The following is a 16,485-nucleotide window of genomic DNA, read 5'->3' on the forward strand; positions in this document are numbered from 1 at the left end:
CCAGGAAAGATTTTGCATTCCATGTCTTCTCATCTCAGTTCATGATGACAGAGTAGCCATAATTTGTTCATATTTTAATTTTTTTTTCTGGTAGTTTTCAAGGAGTATGTATAACTGTAAGGTAAAGCCTAAAGGAAGTTAATATCACTGGGAAATGGGTGCTTTTACAGATTTCAGGAATTAGTCTGCAGAAATAGATGTTTATAACTGTTATGAAGGAGGCTATTAGGCCACAGATTTGGAACATGACAAAGAGGAGGTTAATTATTTTTAAATGTTTATAATTTCCTTCTGCCTTTAGTCTATGGAACCCCTTAGAAGATGATTTTTCAAGAGCTCTAATACGATTATACTTAGCTTTTGTGAAGTTTTGGATTGCAGAATCTAGTAAAAGAAGTAACCTTCCATCCCAGCACTAATATAAAATGTTGATTTGATTCTTTTCATTGACTAGGATGTCAATGAAAAATCTTTTAGCCTTTAAATATCTCTCCATATGTTTAAATACTGTATTCTTTTCAACTATTAGTATGTTTTTTAGTAGTCTGAAAAGTGTCATTTTACTGGATGGTTTTGATTAAGGAAAATAAAGTTTCTTAGCTTTTCATTTTACTTGTTTTAGTGCAATTTACTAATTAAAAAGCAAAGAAGTCTCATTCAATTCTTTTTGTAACTTAGAGCTAACAAAAAATCTCAGCTCTACACTCTGGATTGGACTTAATGCTCTGGATTCCAACAATAGATGGCAATGGATTGGTAGGAATCCTTACAGATATTTAAACTGGGCTCCAGGTAGGTGTTAAATCTGTTTAATACCAGGAATTATTTAAATAGATTTTTCAGCTTGTTTCATGGAGATGCTCTTTGATTTCAAAAGAGCTTTCCTGCTTTCTACTAGCTGAATTTCTGGCCCACCATTTTGATGGTATCGTGCACAAACGCATACTTTGGATTTCAGCTCCAGTATGTTTTTTCTCATTATAAACATGAAATTTGTCCACAGAAGTTGAATTTCATTTGGAATTAGGAATCACCATACAGACTGGAGATCAGAATTCTGTACATAGATAAGGAGGCACTATATCCCTTTAGTTTTACACCAGTATAACTAAAGTAACTCAGTAAGGAATTAGGCCTGTAGTTGCTTATACAATTTGTCTCGTTTCCTATTTTTTATTTTTAGGGACAGTGGTATAAAAAAAAGGTTGTGGTCGGCATGTGCTCATTTCTTCTTTTAGCTTCCTTCCTTGCTGAAGTATATCCATTGCTTCTGACAGGGTAAAATTTGGGGTAGGAGTAAATGTGGTGGTACTTTTCTGACATTGTTCAAAAAAGTAAGTCTTGCTCATGCAGGCTGTCACAACAGATGCCCCAGGATTTCAAAATTTGATCGTGTGAGCTCTTTCATATCTCTTCAGTGGGGCTAACCTAGGGTTCTTGGGATTGATTTTTTCCTTAATTAGGAAGAAAAGTAATGGTGATATTTCCCAAACATTCACATAAATGGATGTCACTTACAAAACATTACACATATTTGTGATGTTTCATATTTTTGAATAAACAGTGAAATAATTAACAAAGTTGACACTTAAATTATCATTACTGGGCTGTAATTATCATAATTGCATGCTATTAATCAAAGTAGGCTTACTATGCAGTAAAAATCCTGTGCAGTAAGCCTACAAGGGAACAACCTAGTACAGGGCTGCTCCAACCCTGCTCTGCCCCAGTGCAGCAGCCAGGGAGAGCTCCAGGATCCTGCCCCACTGCTAGTCTGGGGGCTGGTAAGTTGCAGGGGGTGGTCCCAGTGGGCATGGGGCCAAGAGAACTCTGCCAGTTGCAGTGGCAGCTGTCTCCTGGCCCCATGCACATTGGGAAGGGGCCTGATGTGCATGGGGCCAGGAGAGAGTTGCCCCTGCTGCAGACAGAGCTCTCCTGGCCCCATGCATATCCAGATACACAGCTGCCAGCAAGTCCCCTGATGGGCAAGGGGTTTGCTGGGAGCCACCTGGGGTGTGGAGCAGCTGCGGGTGAGCCCCCTGCTGGGTGGGGGGCCAGGCACAGAGCTTGCCAGTAGCTGCTCTGCTTGGCATAGAGCCAGCTGCTTTAGGGAGGGGCTGGGGCTGGGAATCCAGCCTTTGCTTATCACCTAGAGGAGCTACCTCTGCCCCGCATGGAGTGGGCAGCTCTGGGGAGTGACCCGGGGCTGGGAATTCCATTGTTCTGTTGAAATACAGCAAAATACTAGCAAAATATAGCAAAATTCTAACTCTTAAATACTGATTCTAACCCACTAAAATTTCAAAAAGGAATCCCCAGACTCTGCTCACTCCCCAGAGCAGCCAACTCCATGCAACACGGAGCTGGCTGCTCTGGCTCTGCGGGAATGAGTGAGGGCTGGATTCCCAGAGCTTCTTGCTCCCCAGAGCAGCGAGCTCTGTGGGGGGAGCACAAACAGGGGGCAGAGAGTTCCCCACTCCTGGCTCTGCTCACATCCCAATTCCTGGGGGGAGCTGGGGAGCTAAGCAGCATCAGGACCATGTGGCCCCCTGCTGGCTAGGCTGACCAGGAGTACATTTGCTCATGGCCAGTGTTTACATGTTGCATACTGCACAGTATCTACTGAGCAGTTAGTTTACTACCTATATTTATAGGTAGTAGCTAACTACACAATAGACTAATTTACTGCACAGTAAATGTGAGCGCATGTAGACAGTGATGTTTTACTGTGCAGTAAACTAATTTATTGCACAGTAAAGCATTTCATGTAGACATACAGGAAACCCTCACTATTCATGGGTTTGGCATTTGTGGTTTCAAATATTTGTGGTGCGCCAAATATTCCCCGTGGAGCGTGATGAGACTGTGTTACAGAGCTGGCAGCATCTGCAGGAGCTTCATGCTTGCTGCCGCCAGGCTCCCGCCATTCATGAATGCAGACAACATTCATGAACACAGTTCAGTATTCATGGATTTCGCCATTCATGGGGATCTCCAGAATGTATCTGCCATAGATGGCGAGGGTCTCCTGTACTCACTGAGCAGCTGTGTTAACTTATTACCGAGAGGAATGGGGAAGTTTGTATGCCTCAGAGCTATTGTTCCAGAATCTCTATAACTACATCACTGCTGTAGTTCAAATTAGTTTACATATTTGAGTGGTTTTTTTCACAAGTTAGAGACCAATTTGTTTTAAAAAAATCTGAGATACTGGAGAACAAGAGAATTTCACAAAGGTGCTTGTATAGCTATTCCTTAACCTTGGTGACATCATAGTTTAAGATAGAGGTTCTCAAACTTCTTAGACTCAAGGCATCCATTTCAGTCATTTCTTGACTCATTTCTATTTAAAGAACTCAGCAAACCACAGTAGGTCAGAATGTTTTTGATGCTATGGTATCCCATGTAGGCATTTCAATGACTAACTGTGCTAATAATGCACAGTACTCTGCAACACCTTTAAAAAACAGGGTGCTACTTTACCCTGTCTGTGAATCAGGTAAAAGCAATCGCTGTGGAATTTAGTGTCCCAAAGGTTATCATTTCTGGAGAGGAACAAAATAGGCAAAGTAAAGGTATAAACATTGTGTGCCTAAGGCGCCTCTACACCTTACAAGTATTGCACAATTAACTGGTTAATTGTGCAGTTACCTTGAGACCAGCTACACATGCAAACTGTTTACCAAGCCATAAAAAGCTCCAACCAGCTCTAAAATTAGACCCCGAAAATGTATACAGTATAACTTCATAAATCCGGATATCAAAAATGCAGAATTATCAAAAATCTGGCACTTTTTAAAACTACACTCCATCAGGGAGTAGCAATGGACAGTCCTGGAGCAGCAGAGGGGGAATCTTGCACGTGGTGGCTGCTGCCATCCACCACCCTGAATCGCCTTTCCGCATGCAGCCACTGCTCTGGGACCAGCCACTGCTACCCTCCCCTGCACCCTCACTCCGGGACTGGCTGCCGCTCAGGTTTTAAAAATCCAGAATTTTCACATTTCTGGCAGGTGTTCAGTCCTGAGCATGCCGGATTCATGAGGTTATACTTACTAAATTTATAGCTGATTGCTATCGAGCTTTAATTTGCCCATGTAGCAGGGTCTCCCCTGCAGCTGGGAACCCTGTCACCTGACAGGGTTCCCAGCTGCAGGGGTGCACCAGGCCCAGCTGGGGTTGAGAGTTGCACAACTGAGGGGACTCTCAGCCCCAGCAGCTGCTGACTGGGTTCCAGCAGCACCCTGCAATGTGCCTTCCAGTGCTGGGACCCAGCTGGTTCCAGGCAGCCGCACAGTGCGGCTGTGATCTTCAAGCCCCTGGAGTATGTGTAAGCCCTGAGGCTGGGAGACTGTGGCTGGCTGCAGTGTCCCAGCTGTGGGGGTTTCATTCACCTCTGAGGCCTGGAGATCATAGCAGCTACAATTTCCTAGCTGTGGGGGTTTCGTGCATCCCCGGAGGCTGAGAGATCAGGACAACCACCATATTCCATCCCTGGGGGTTTCATTAACCCCTGAGGCTGGGAGATTCCAGAAGCATGTGTGGCGTGGCAGGAGGCATGATTGTGTAGATTGCACATTAGATCCCATTGCGCCTTTACCTGCATGTGTAAAGAGGCCCTGATTCTACACTACTTTCTGCGCTGATGTAGTCATTTCCAGCTGTGCCAACTAATATCAGAATTCTACTTACTCATGCCAGTGATGGATTTTTTACAGTCGTGTTGCACAAGAATACATAGCTAGGTCCAAGAAAATGGAGATTTAGAGTCAGTATTTTGCTATATTTAAAGAGTAGTTTCTTTTTTTCCTTGAAAATCTGCTACTCAGATATCCTGCTTTCATCAGTTACTCTGCACAATTTGAAATAAACTGAACTGATACTAACTTTGTCAGGCTATAAAGTTATCTAGCCATATCCTATTCTTCAAATGATAATTATTGGCTAAGTAAATGCTAATGAAATGACAATAAATCATTCAGGATGTTGCTCTAGATGATGAAGAAAGAAAACATAATTCACTGATAATTGGAGTGAGGTGATACCTTTTATTCATGTTCTAAATTATTAAAATCAAAATTGCCTCTTGAAATTGATATTTTCATTAAAATTGTGGCTTTGAAAACCATCACTGAAAGTGAAATGTCAAATTTCTGAAATTTGTTTTCCTCTTTTCTCTCTGTATGTTTTTTTTTCCCTTCCTGCTGCTATTTCTCCTTTTTCCCCATTTCCCCTTTGGCCAGTGTTTAACATTTCAGACCTCATCAAGCTTTGGAAAACATACAGATAGTCAAAAAGGAACTAAAACTGTTATTCATGTATCTTGACTAAAATTTTTTCTCTATCAGCCAATTTCCTGAATTACTTACATGGCTGTTACAGATAGCCATGGAGAAGCGGGGGGGAAAAAAACCCTTGAATAAATAGAAGCTATAATGTAAAGTCATCATTATTAGCAAATTATTGGAACTATTTTTAACTCATCATTTGAGAATAACTAGATTTCACATTCATGGTACTCTCAAAGGAAGGCCCCACCTCACCCACACAGTGCATCCAGGGTCTCAGGAGAACAGTTAGAATCCAGATTACATGGGGAGAGATTGTGTGACCCTGTGTACAGAGCTTCCTGATATTCTCCAATCAGGGCTCTGAAATCCACCCAAGTCCCAGATTTAATCTACCCCCCATACAAACTCTGAAGGGCGGGGTTCTTTATAACGTTCATCACAGTAAGAAAGAAATGTCAATAAATCATTCCTACCTTTGGCAGTATGATTTTTGCAGTGTTTACACATATTTTATTTTATCTGTTTTTATCTGTTTTATCTGTTTGAATCAGGAAACCCCGTCCCAGCTCCTGAGAAGTCCTGTGCGGTGCTAAATCCCAGAAAAGAAGCGAAGTGGGAAAACATGGACTGTGATTATAAATTTGGTTACATTTGTAAAAAGGAAAACTCCACTCCAGAGTTCCCCAGTCTCCCCACAGGTAGGTTTAATGTAAAAACATTAATAATGTTTGCTATGTTGTAGAAACTACAATCTGCAAAAGTCTGCCAAGGATAGAAGGGAGGTGTGTATCTTATTTCTATAAAATTACCATAGAAGTTATTTCATTGAGTCCTCTTAGTTGTCATGTCACAACTAACTCGTGGCACTATGTTTCATAATAGAGGAACTAAGAAGCAACTAATGAAAAAATAAAATGGTAACTTTAAAACAAAACTTTTTTTTTTTTTTTTTACAGAATGCATGCTTAACTTGTGGAATTTTTGCCACAGTTTGTTATGAAAGTCAATAGTATAATCAGGTTCAAAAGGAGATTAGACAAATGCATTAAAGATGGATCCATTGGGGCAATTCAACTCAATGTTCCAGGGTGTCAACTAAGTGTAGGGTGTGATAAGGAATGGATCTACGCAGCCTGTTTCCTTCATACTTTTCCTTTAATCCAGGCATTCTTTGCCACTGGTCAAAACAGAGTTTTGGGATAAGTGGACCTTTCTTGGAGTGGCTAAATTTTTCACAGGTATAAAGCCATATTTGCAATTTGTCAAAATAGGTATAAAACAGAATTGTAATTTTATGCCACTAATTTATGCCAAAGGAGAATTTGCAGGTACTCTAATCTTTAATGCAAACAATTGTTCCATGCAAGCATATGCAATGCTTTGTGTTCAGTTGAGGCAGGACAGGAGGAATGTCCATCTTCACTATCTCTATAAAGGGTGTCACAAGCTCTATTTTCCATTTCTTTTAACCACATTCAACTCATGGACCATCTTTGTCCTAAAACATGAAAGTGACAATTTAATAGCAGTCCTAGTCAGAAATATACTGTAGAAGTATAGAAGTGACTGGGTATCCACTGTTTTCTAGTAAATGCTAAGTGACAAGCATTATTTTAAAACTTATATTTAAGAATAACTGAAACTGTAAATAATAAAATTAAAAAGAATGAGTCAAGATTTTTCAAAAAGAGAGCTGAAAGTAACTATATAAATAAGTGGCTTAGTATGAAGGGGAACTGAGTAGACAGGAGATTCTATTGAAATACATGAAGAGGAATCTTCCTGTACTTAAATAATGTATAATGATATCCAATAGGCAGTACTTGAGATGCAGTTGCTAAAGATTTAGAACATAAATTTCAGTGGCCAAAGATTATAATGAAGTGCTGCATGGGACATTATATATTATAAATCTTTCCCAAACTGGACCTTTGACTAAGCTTAAGTACTTATAGTGTAAAGCCCAATACTTTCTTAATATTCATATTTTATATATTTAATACCAATCATATTTTAATTTAACTTGAATATATTTCAGGGTTTTTTTTACCTTAAATTATGTTCATAGTCAGATAGACCATCTGCATTTTGTACAGGAAAATAAACCCCAAAACACTGTCAGTCTCATTTTGCTTCAGTTTTTGTTTTAAATTGCTCTGAAAAGTTTTATTACAATTTTAGAGACATTTCAGCCTATTAAATGCCAAGACAGCTGGTCGTCATACAGAGGTCACTGTTACAAAATTCAGAGAGAGCCCCAAGAATGGAAAGAAGCTTTGGCTTTATGTAAGAAGGAAGATGGAGATTTGGCTAGTATTCACAATGTTGCAGAGTACAGCTTCATTATTTCTCAGCTTGGCTACAGTGAGTATTTCTTCAGAGTGAATAAGGCAGAGGCATGCTTTCATGCCCTTCTCTGGACTCATGGTTAGAGCTACCTCAGCTCAATGAAGGGGTACCCAGTCATTCAAGTTAGGGAGTAAAAGGCAACCAGCTATGGTTATATGATCCCACTCCCATTACTTCCTTGTGTGTTGTTGGCCATAAACACTGGTGTGCCTTAGGCAGGCTAGCCCAGTAGACTATTTGACTCAGGATGATATTTCACCTTTGTTGATTTCTAATGGAACAGCCAGCTGTTTTTAGTTCTGAGAAGTAACGTTAACATCAAGGTCTAAAGAATGAGTAAAGTACAAGGACTAAGTTATATAAAGATAGAAGAGCAGATGGCTCGGAAAGAATCTGAATCTCCACCCCGACACTTCCACAAGCACACACACACATACCACTCTTGGACACCCCTGAAATAGAAAGCCTGAGCACCACTGTGGGATGTAAATTCAGGGCCATATATTTGGCTTAATTGCCAGCCTCTTTCATACATAATGGGGAAATGAGTGGGCAGGGCTTATTTTGACAGTGGCAGTCCCAGTGTCAGGCAGGCAATGTTAGAGCAGAGGTTTTAAACTTATATGGCCCCATGGGCCAGATGAGTGGCACAGAGCTGGACCACAGGCTAGAATGGGTCCATGGACCACCCTCCACCCCAACCTTCACCCCTGCATGCCAAATCCATTGCATGCCATTCTGGCTGCCCCATGATCCATGCCACATGTGATGTACATCTGGATTGACCAGGGTGGGTAGTACAAGTGGCATATATCCCAGAGCAGCTGGAATGGGTGCTGCATGTGGCACAGGCTGGCTGGGGCAGATGCTGCATGTAGTGCAGGTCCCAGACCATCCAGAGTGGGTACCATGTGCTACAAGAAGTGCTCACCCCCATTGGACTGCATTACATGTGGCACCCATTTTGTCTGCTCTGGGAACTGAGCAGCATGTGGCACCCCTCCCCTTCCCCCCACAGCCTGGCCAAGGACCCTGTAGCATACATAACCTTAGGCTGGTCCATGACTGTGCACACCTGATTCAGCTGGAGAAGGTCAAAGAATGACTGGAGCATATGTATGGTACATGTCCTGGGCCCTGCCAGTAGGCCTGGGAGATGCAGGGTGAGCATGAGGGGCCAGATGATGGGCTTTGTGGTTTGTATCTTTGACACCCATGCCTTACAGACATAGATGAAGCAACTGTCTAGTGCCTCCTGGTTGTTCCTTCCATCCCCATTGGTTTGCTTCAGCCAGTCATGACAGAAATTAACTGGAGAGTAGATCTTCAATTGGAAAGCTGACCCACTGATTTTGGTCAGCTCCTCTAAAGGACATGATGATTGACCAACTGACTGCAGGGCTGGTGACAAACCTTCCTCTTCCTACGCTTAGGAGTTATTTTGTTGTTTTAGTTTATATAAGATTGCTTAGAATATTGTTTATATTTCCTGTTCTGCCACACACAAAGAGCTTTTTATCTGTTTGCTAAATGCAGGATTCTCTGAAAAAGAGTAAACCAGGTTTTTTGTCACAGATGAAACGAATATTCCTAAGAGCCTTAACTCCCTCCATGCCGTATCCCAGTGTTTACTAACATAATTTTGTCATTCTAGATCTAACAATGTACACTGTTATTGCATAGAAAGATCAGTTACAAAACTACTGGTTGTATGTTTTTAGAGCCAACAGAAGAATTGTGGATTGGATTGAATGACCTTAAAGTCCATCAATATTTTGAATGGAGTGATGAAACTCCAGTGACATACACCAAATGGCTACGTGGAGAACCTGCCTATGCAAAAAGCCTAGAGAATTGTGTTCTTATTAAGGGACAGGTAAAATAGTAGAGTTGTCTTATAGTTATGCTAATCCTTAACTAGTTCAAGCTGAAACTGCCTTTCATTATGCATTGGGTTTTGAAAGATTTGTATGCCTCTCTCCTCTTTAATTTTGTGCAAACCAAATCTACCTGAAATTTCACATGCTTGATCTTAACCTAAAGTCTATTTACATATGAGTTTGGGGCCAGCCAAAGAAGGCATCTAGAAGGTGAGAGAACTCAAAATGAGGGAGTAGTATTTTTCCCAGTCTCACCTTGTAACGTTTCATAGCTCCTAAAGGAGTTGGCCCAGAAATTCCAAATTGTTTTAATCAAATTACTATAGCTAAGACTAGAGCTTTGATTTACTTTTGGAATCTTGTTGTATATTATTTTTGTTATATTATTATTGTTATTTAATTCACTAAATCATCATGTGCTTCACTGAAATCACTTAGGTGCAAACCCAATTCCATCTCAATGACCATTTCTTTGCTCCCACCCTCTCTCCCCACTGCCACCTAATAATTCCTTCTCCACATGCACTAGAGACCAGCAATTATGCAGTGTAACACCTTTCTAATGTTCTCTGTCATTTTATCAAGATGCATAAGCAGTTTTGGGAGAAGGGAGCATGTACCCATCAGGTTTTGTGTACTTCCACTCCCAAGCAGCAGGGGATCAATTGTTCTTATCCCACCATTGACTTTCCTCAAGCACTCTTGCTGATCATATGCCACCTCCCCAGGAAGACCCCTGGTACTTGCCTTCCACATCTTCTTGTTCTTTTCTGGAGTGGGAAGCTCCCTCAAAGCTGAGACTTGCTGGGAGGTGTTGTCAGTAGACGTTCCTGGGGCTCCACCTCCCCTACACCCCTTCCATGTGCCCACCAGCTGAATTTGGCTGGGTGTTAGTCAGCCTGAACACTTCAAGTGCCAAGCCTAGTAGCATGACCCTGATCTGGGCCTCAAGTGTGAAGGTCTGAATGCTGTGTCTGTTTTACAAGCTGCTTACTGGAGAAGGGTCCTTTGTGTTCAGATCCAGTAACATGGGCCTGGGTTATGCCTCTCAGTCTCATCCCTGACTTCGGACCATGTGCCTATTGGCCACCAGGCCACCTCATTGACTTTCTAAGTCCTGGCCTGGAGTCTCTGAAAGCCTCTCGTTCCTTGGCCCCAAGAGTGAAGTGTGCAGCTGTCCTCTGGCCTTAAGGGAAACCAAAAACAAAGAAGAAAAGAATAACTTAAAGCATCAGGGAGGTACAGACTCAACTACCTACTCAAGCTTCCTGCATGTGCTGCTGTGGTCCATCCCTCGGCATCCTTCCCAGTTCGGGTGTCAATCGCCACTCTGGTTGTGGGGCAGACCCCTCTTCAGGACCCCGTTCTGGGTCCCACTGTGGAGGTATCTCTGGTCACACTGGAGGGAGCACACAACTTCCTCTCAGCTGTTGCTCTCTGCCACCAGCTTTTATCTGAGCCGGTCAGCATTCTCCAATTATGTCATTGCCTTGTGCTGGCTCCAGCTGCATAAACTGGTGGCTGATAAGCTGCACGGGTGGTTTGCTTGTTTGGGGTCATTTTTCATTTGGCATACCTGCTGTGGGTAAGTATTTTCCCATTATGGGGCTTCTATGAGTGTTTCCCTAGGACTGTAGGGGTTCTCCATCGTGGTTCTGGCTCCAGAGAAGGTGTTTCCACCCTTTTTCTCTCAGCGCCCTGAGCCAGAGCAGAACCAAGGGTTATCTTTCCTAGGTGAGTCCCCTTCCCACTGAGTTAAAGTCAATCGTCATCTTTTTTGTCTCTCGACCCTATGATCCTTGCTTTCTTTTCAACCAGTGCCTCCTTCAACTGGAGGGGTGGAGGATGTTCACCACTTTGGCAAGCCTATAGCTGCTGGTTAGGGTACTTTCCCTGTTGTGGAAAATGTGATTTAAAACATCCTCAGGCTGTGGGGGATCAAAAACCTAAGTTTTCTACATGCTGGAAAAATACCTTGCATGGGTGGATGGATTTCCCCTCTCAAATTGACCTCTTCCCCTCCTCCCCAGTAGAAAAGATTTCTGAGACAATAGACCCCTCCATCAGCCCTGAGTCAGATGTTTCAGTGGTGGAAGTTCACTGTGCCTATTCCCCCTTCACTGTGCCTACTCACACAAACTGTTGAGTAGGAAATCACCTATCAGTACTCACATGCTCAGGAGGTGCCTATGGTTGCCTATTGAGGAAAAGAGAGTTCTGTAGTACTCTGAGTAGAATAGGATTGCTCTCCTAACACATGGCAAGATGAGGTGAAATGCGTAGACTTAGGCCTTGTACATATATTCTGTTTCTCCTGGTAGATTTGCTCCTCTCCCATGAGAAACCATGAGTTCAGCCTTTTTTTTTTCCTAGGATAGAAATAGCCATTTCATCAGGAGAAAAATAAAACTGGAAACAACCAGGGTTAAATCACTCCCAGAATTGTTTCCCCTTGGGGAGTGAATGCCTATACATGCTGTGGCTTCTCTCAGAGGAGAATCTAGTCCTCCAGCCTCCTCCTCTCCCCCACTAGAAACATGGGATGTTGCTTGCTCCAGCAGCGAGCAGAACACACCCTCTTCACAATTTCCTCATTGTGCTACAGAGACACACAGGCTGACCATGGGCAGTCTGGAGCAACCAGTCAGGACTGCCCTATGTGCTGCTATCTTTTGTTACCAAGCACAGTAAAAAAGCTTGCAGAGAATGCCAGATGTGTGCCCACCACCCTTCTCCCCCCCCCCCCCAATTCCCTGCTCCCCCACCCAGTTACAGTGTCAGCACTGCAAGCTTTCTACTCTTCAGGGTCTCAACATTCAAATGTCTGTATACATTGCTGTGTGTAAATTTTCTCTAGAACAAACCTAGAAGAATACTCCCAAATTATTTGAATGTATGAACACAGCCTTAGGCATCTAAGCCTAAGAGTCAAAATAAGATCTAAGCCTTCATATCTGAATTTGTCTCCTCAACTATAAAATTGAAATAATAAAACTTACACACCTATTAAAAGTGTTATGCATTTGAAATACTATTTATTTCTGCATGTTTTATTTACTAGCTTCAGCTATGTTTTTTAATATATAGGTTTTACTGTAGGAATATTTTAAAATATAATTTCCTATTTTTTAATACATAAATCTAACAAGGCAGAAATGTTATGGTATAAAACGATACTGACTCATCTCCCAGTATCATGATCAGGGTTGAAACACAGATTAAGAATACAGACACCTAGCATTTGAGCTAGCCAAGTAACCAATAGCAGCAGTAAGCTGTTATCTTCTATGTACCTGTTTCAGACTTTGGAAGCCCTGATGGTTACATAGCTACATTTCTCATCCTTTCATGCCTTGCCCTTTATGTTAGTATATGTGCCTTATTTTCCATTATCACAAAGCCTGTCTCTGTCCCTCTGTATCTCACAGCTTGCCTTTGCACCATTTCAGTCTCTATAGTCATTATATGGAACAATCTTAAGTCAGAGATGGATTCTAAAGAATTTAGTAGGTACAGATTATATATTAACTGATATTTCTCTGCATCTTATAACTTGCCAAATTACATAGATTTTCAAAGGTGAGCAAATACAGGAGACCCTCACCATTCATGGAGGATATGTTCCAGAGATCCCTGCGAATGGCGAAATCCTCAAATAGGTCAGGAGTGCAGCAGCGGGAGCCTGGCATCAGCAAGCAAGGAGCTCCTGCAGACACCACTGGCACAGGCAGCGGTGGGGTGGGGGGTGTGGGAGCATGGCAAGCGCGTGTGGGAAGAATGTGTGTGTGGGGAGAGAGCGTGGATTCGAATAGTTGCACCACAAATATTCGAAATCATGAATCCACGAATGACAAGTGTTTCCTGTACCCCATCCCTGATGCAACACATCCCCCAGCCTCATTCTAATCCCTGCTTCACTATTGCCAACACCTGTGATTTTATTGTCCATCTTTCATGGTGGATCTAGGATTTTGAAAAAGGCAGTGTATCTGGTGTGGAGAAAAATGATAACACATTTTTCTCTATTTAAAGAGAAACTAAAAACTTTGCTAATATGCTAGGGGCTTGTTCAGTTTAAGGTTGAAACAAAACAAATATAACTTTAGCAGAGTATGCATTGATTTGCTATATTATATATTAAGTACAAAAACACAGTGAATTAAGCAAGTAATGATCAAGTCATTAGAATTAAATGTACATCTCTTATTCAGCTTCATAAAACAAAATATATCCTTCTTGAACATCTTGACTGTGCATCCCATATCTCACTAGCAGTTATTTCCACATCTGAGTTCACATTCAGTATGAGCAGACCATTGAGATGCTCTTCACTCATTGTTGAATGAGCCAGGTTTTAAGTCTCTGGCAAGGGTTTTTTATGATATTGCTCATTGAACCATCTGTATTGTTGGGATAACAGGTATTTTAACAAATGGTGACTCTGGTACCTGATACAACCAGGAGATGCAAAAAGATAACCAACAACTCATTGCCTCTCTTTTCAACAGTAATGAAGGAAGACACTCTTTTACTCTAAAATTTGCTAATTGGTACACTTCGTAATTCAAATGGTAAATGTACCTTGCTCCCCACACTCAATGAATTGCTCAGCAGAGTTCTAATGGTGTAGATCTGCCAGGCCTCTTACAAAACAGAGGACAGGAGAGGCATCTTCATTTTCAAGTATATGACAAACTGTGATTGCAAATATGTAAATTAGATTTGAATAAGAAAAATTAAATAGCAATATGTGGGGCATTATCATCAGCATTATTAGCATTGTTCTGTATCATTTGTAGACTTTGGCTTTTGTAATGTAAAGAGAAAGAAAATGAGCAATTTCTAAAGATTATAAATCCTTCTTACTTGTTTTTCCTTTCTTCCCTTTTATACTCAGGAAGGATTTTGGGCAGCTACTGTTTGTGAGAAGAAACGTGGTTACATCTGCAAAAGAAAGCCATTATTACAAGCTCCTGAGGAAGTAGAAATGAATGACCTGGGCTGCCAGAGAGTAAGTGTGAAGTAAATTATTAGGAAATGCATGAGGAATATTTGGCTTAATAAGCTGGTCTCACTCCGTAGAGTAGTTTATCATTGATGGTGTCTCTTTCAATAACAATTGTTGTAAGTATTTTACTTTCACTCTGAAAATACTCAAGGAAATCCAGTTGAAATTCCTTTTTCATGTACGTAAAAGATCCCAGTTCCATACATCTCTTCCTCTCTGTGATACAGTCCATATCTACCATTTAGTCAGAGATCTTAGGCTCTTAGTCAAACTGAAAATGCACACAACACCCACTAAGGGTGTCTCTATCTCAGTTCCCAGGTCTTCTGTTTCTTTAAAGTTTTTATTAGCAATGGGCACATCTAAATGGTCATTAATGTGTAGTGGTTACTGCACATTTAATTTAGTACTTGCATAATCAAGTACTAAATTAATGTGCCGTATCCAAAGCTACTGCACAGTAGTACTGGTGAACACCTTTTTAGTGATGTTACTACACAGTAGCCTAATAATACTGCATAGTAGCATATTAGCACTGTCCATGCTGTGACATACTACTGCGCAGTATTATTAGGCTGCTGCACAATTGTATCTTGTGTAAATGCGCCAAGTAACCATAAAAAACCAAAAGCAGTTCAAAGTGAAGAAGAACTGCCCTTTCCAGCTACCCATCCTAGATTTTTTACTTGTGGGCTACCTGTTTGATCTTTGAATCCTATGCTTAAGTTACATTGTCTCTAACTGGCAAGCTTAGTCATTGGGATACAAAACTCCACTTCTTTAGCCTATGCTGATAAAGCCCTGTGATAGAGGAGTGAATTTATTTCTACAAACAATCCTGGGCTGTATTGCTCTTATATCAGAGGGGTTTAAACCAGGGGTGGGCAATTATTTGGGCCCACAGGCCACATAGGGAGTTTTGGTGAAGTGTTATGGGCTGGGTCAACACCTCCCATCCCTGCCACAATTCACCAAAACTCCCTAAGTGGCCTTGGGCATGGGGAGTCTCACCAAGACCTGTGCAGGAAGGGTGTGTGGTGGGGTGGAAGGGATGGGGCTGTGGGTAGGCAGGGAGCTGCATCTGGGGTTGAGTCCATGGCAGCTAGACTGTGACAGTGTGGGGTCAGGGCCAAGACAGAGCTGCGATCCACTCCCTGCATGCCCCTGCCCATTGAACCCATGTCCATCACACAGCCATGCAGGGTCTGCGCAGGTCCTGCCCCCAGCGCTGTGTATGGGGCAGATGGGCCAGGGTGCCCAGGCAGTGGTTTGGTAGTGGCAGAAGCTGGAATGAGCCACCACTTCTGGGACTGCCAGGAAGTGAATCCAGTCACCACCCCACCCCACCCCAGCCCCACTGCAGGCCTGGGTGGGGTGGGTGGGGCAGGATCGGCCACACGCACTACAGCCTGGCCTGCCTCCTGCACCTGTCTGGGCAGGACCAAGGGATCCACCATGGGCCAGAGAAAATTCCTCAGTCAGATATATTTTGCCCACCCCTGGCTTAAACCTTACCATTTATAAACTATTGATGTCAGGCATCAGTGTTCTATTGGATATCAGACTATTTTTTTATTCTACGGATCTAGAACCCATAACACTTACCTACATATTTCAAATGTCCTTCTAAATAAGAGTAAAGACCGTCCCTTTTTCTTCCAAGGACTGCATCAGTAACCTTGTAAATAACTGGAAGTCCATATTTATCCTCAAAGTCAACATTGAATGCCAAGCGTCATAAAAGATAGGATGAAAATGCAGGTCAGAAGCAAGCAATTTGGGGCAAAAGTCCAGTATCATCCTCTCTGTAACAAGAAGGCTGATCTCTGTGAAGCAGGGAGTCTTCTTTGTTACTTTACAACTCAGCTCATGAGTGGCAATTAAATTCCCTTTCTGTTTCTCAGTGTAGCTTCAACAATGGATTTCACATTAATGAATGATAACTGTATCTATATAT

General features: G+C 42.0%; 1 protein-coding gene across 1 annotated transcript in view; it reads left to right on the forward strand.

Annotated features, from left to right (window-relative positions):
• LOC102567543 (macrophage mannose receptor 1-like) overlaps positions 1 to 16,485 on the forward strand; it is a 75,588-nt gene that overhangs the window by 12,967 nt on the left and 46,136 nt on the right. Inside the window, exons 3-7 of the mRNA XM_014601567.3 lie at positions 679 to 792; positions 5,843 to 5,989; positions 7,473 to 7,655; positions 9,362 to 9,516; positions 14,418 to 14,531. Of these exons, the coding sequence (XP_014457053.1) occupies positions 679 to 792; positions 5,843 to 5,989; positions 7,473 to 7,655; positions 9,362 to 9,516; positions 14,418 to 14,531 (713 nt within the window). The remainder of the gene's footprint in view (positions 1 to 678; positions 793 to 5,842; positions 5,990 to 7,472; positions 7,656 to 9,361; positions 9,517 to 14,417; positions 14,532 to 16,485) is intronic.

Source organism: Alligator mississippiensis, chromosome 5, assembly GCF_030867095.1.
Source record: "Alligator mississippiensis isolate rAllMis1 chromosome 5, rAllMis1, whole genome shotgun sequence".
Lineage (NCBI taxonomy): Eukaryota > Metazoa > Chordata > Crocodylia > Alligatoridae > Alligator > Alligator mississippiensis.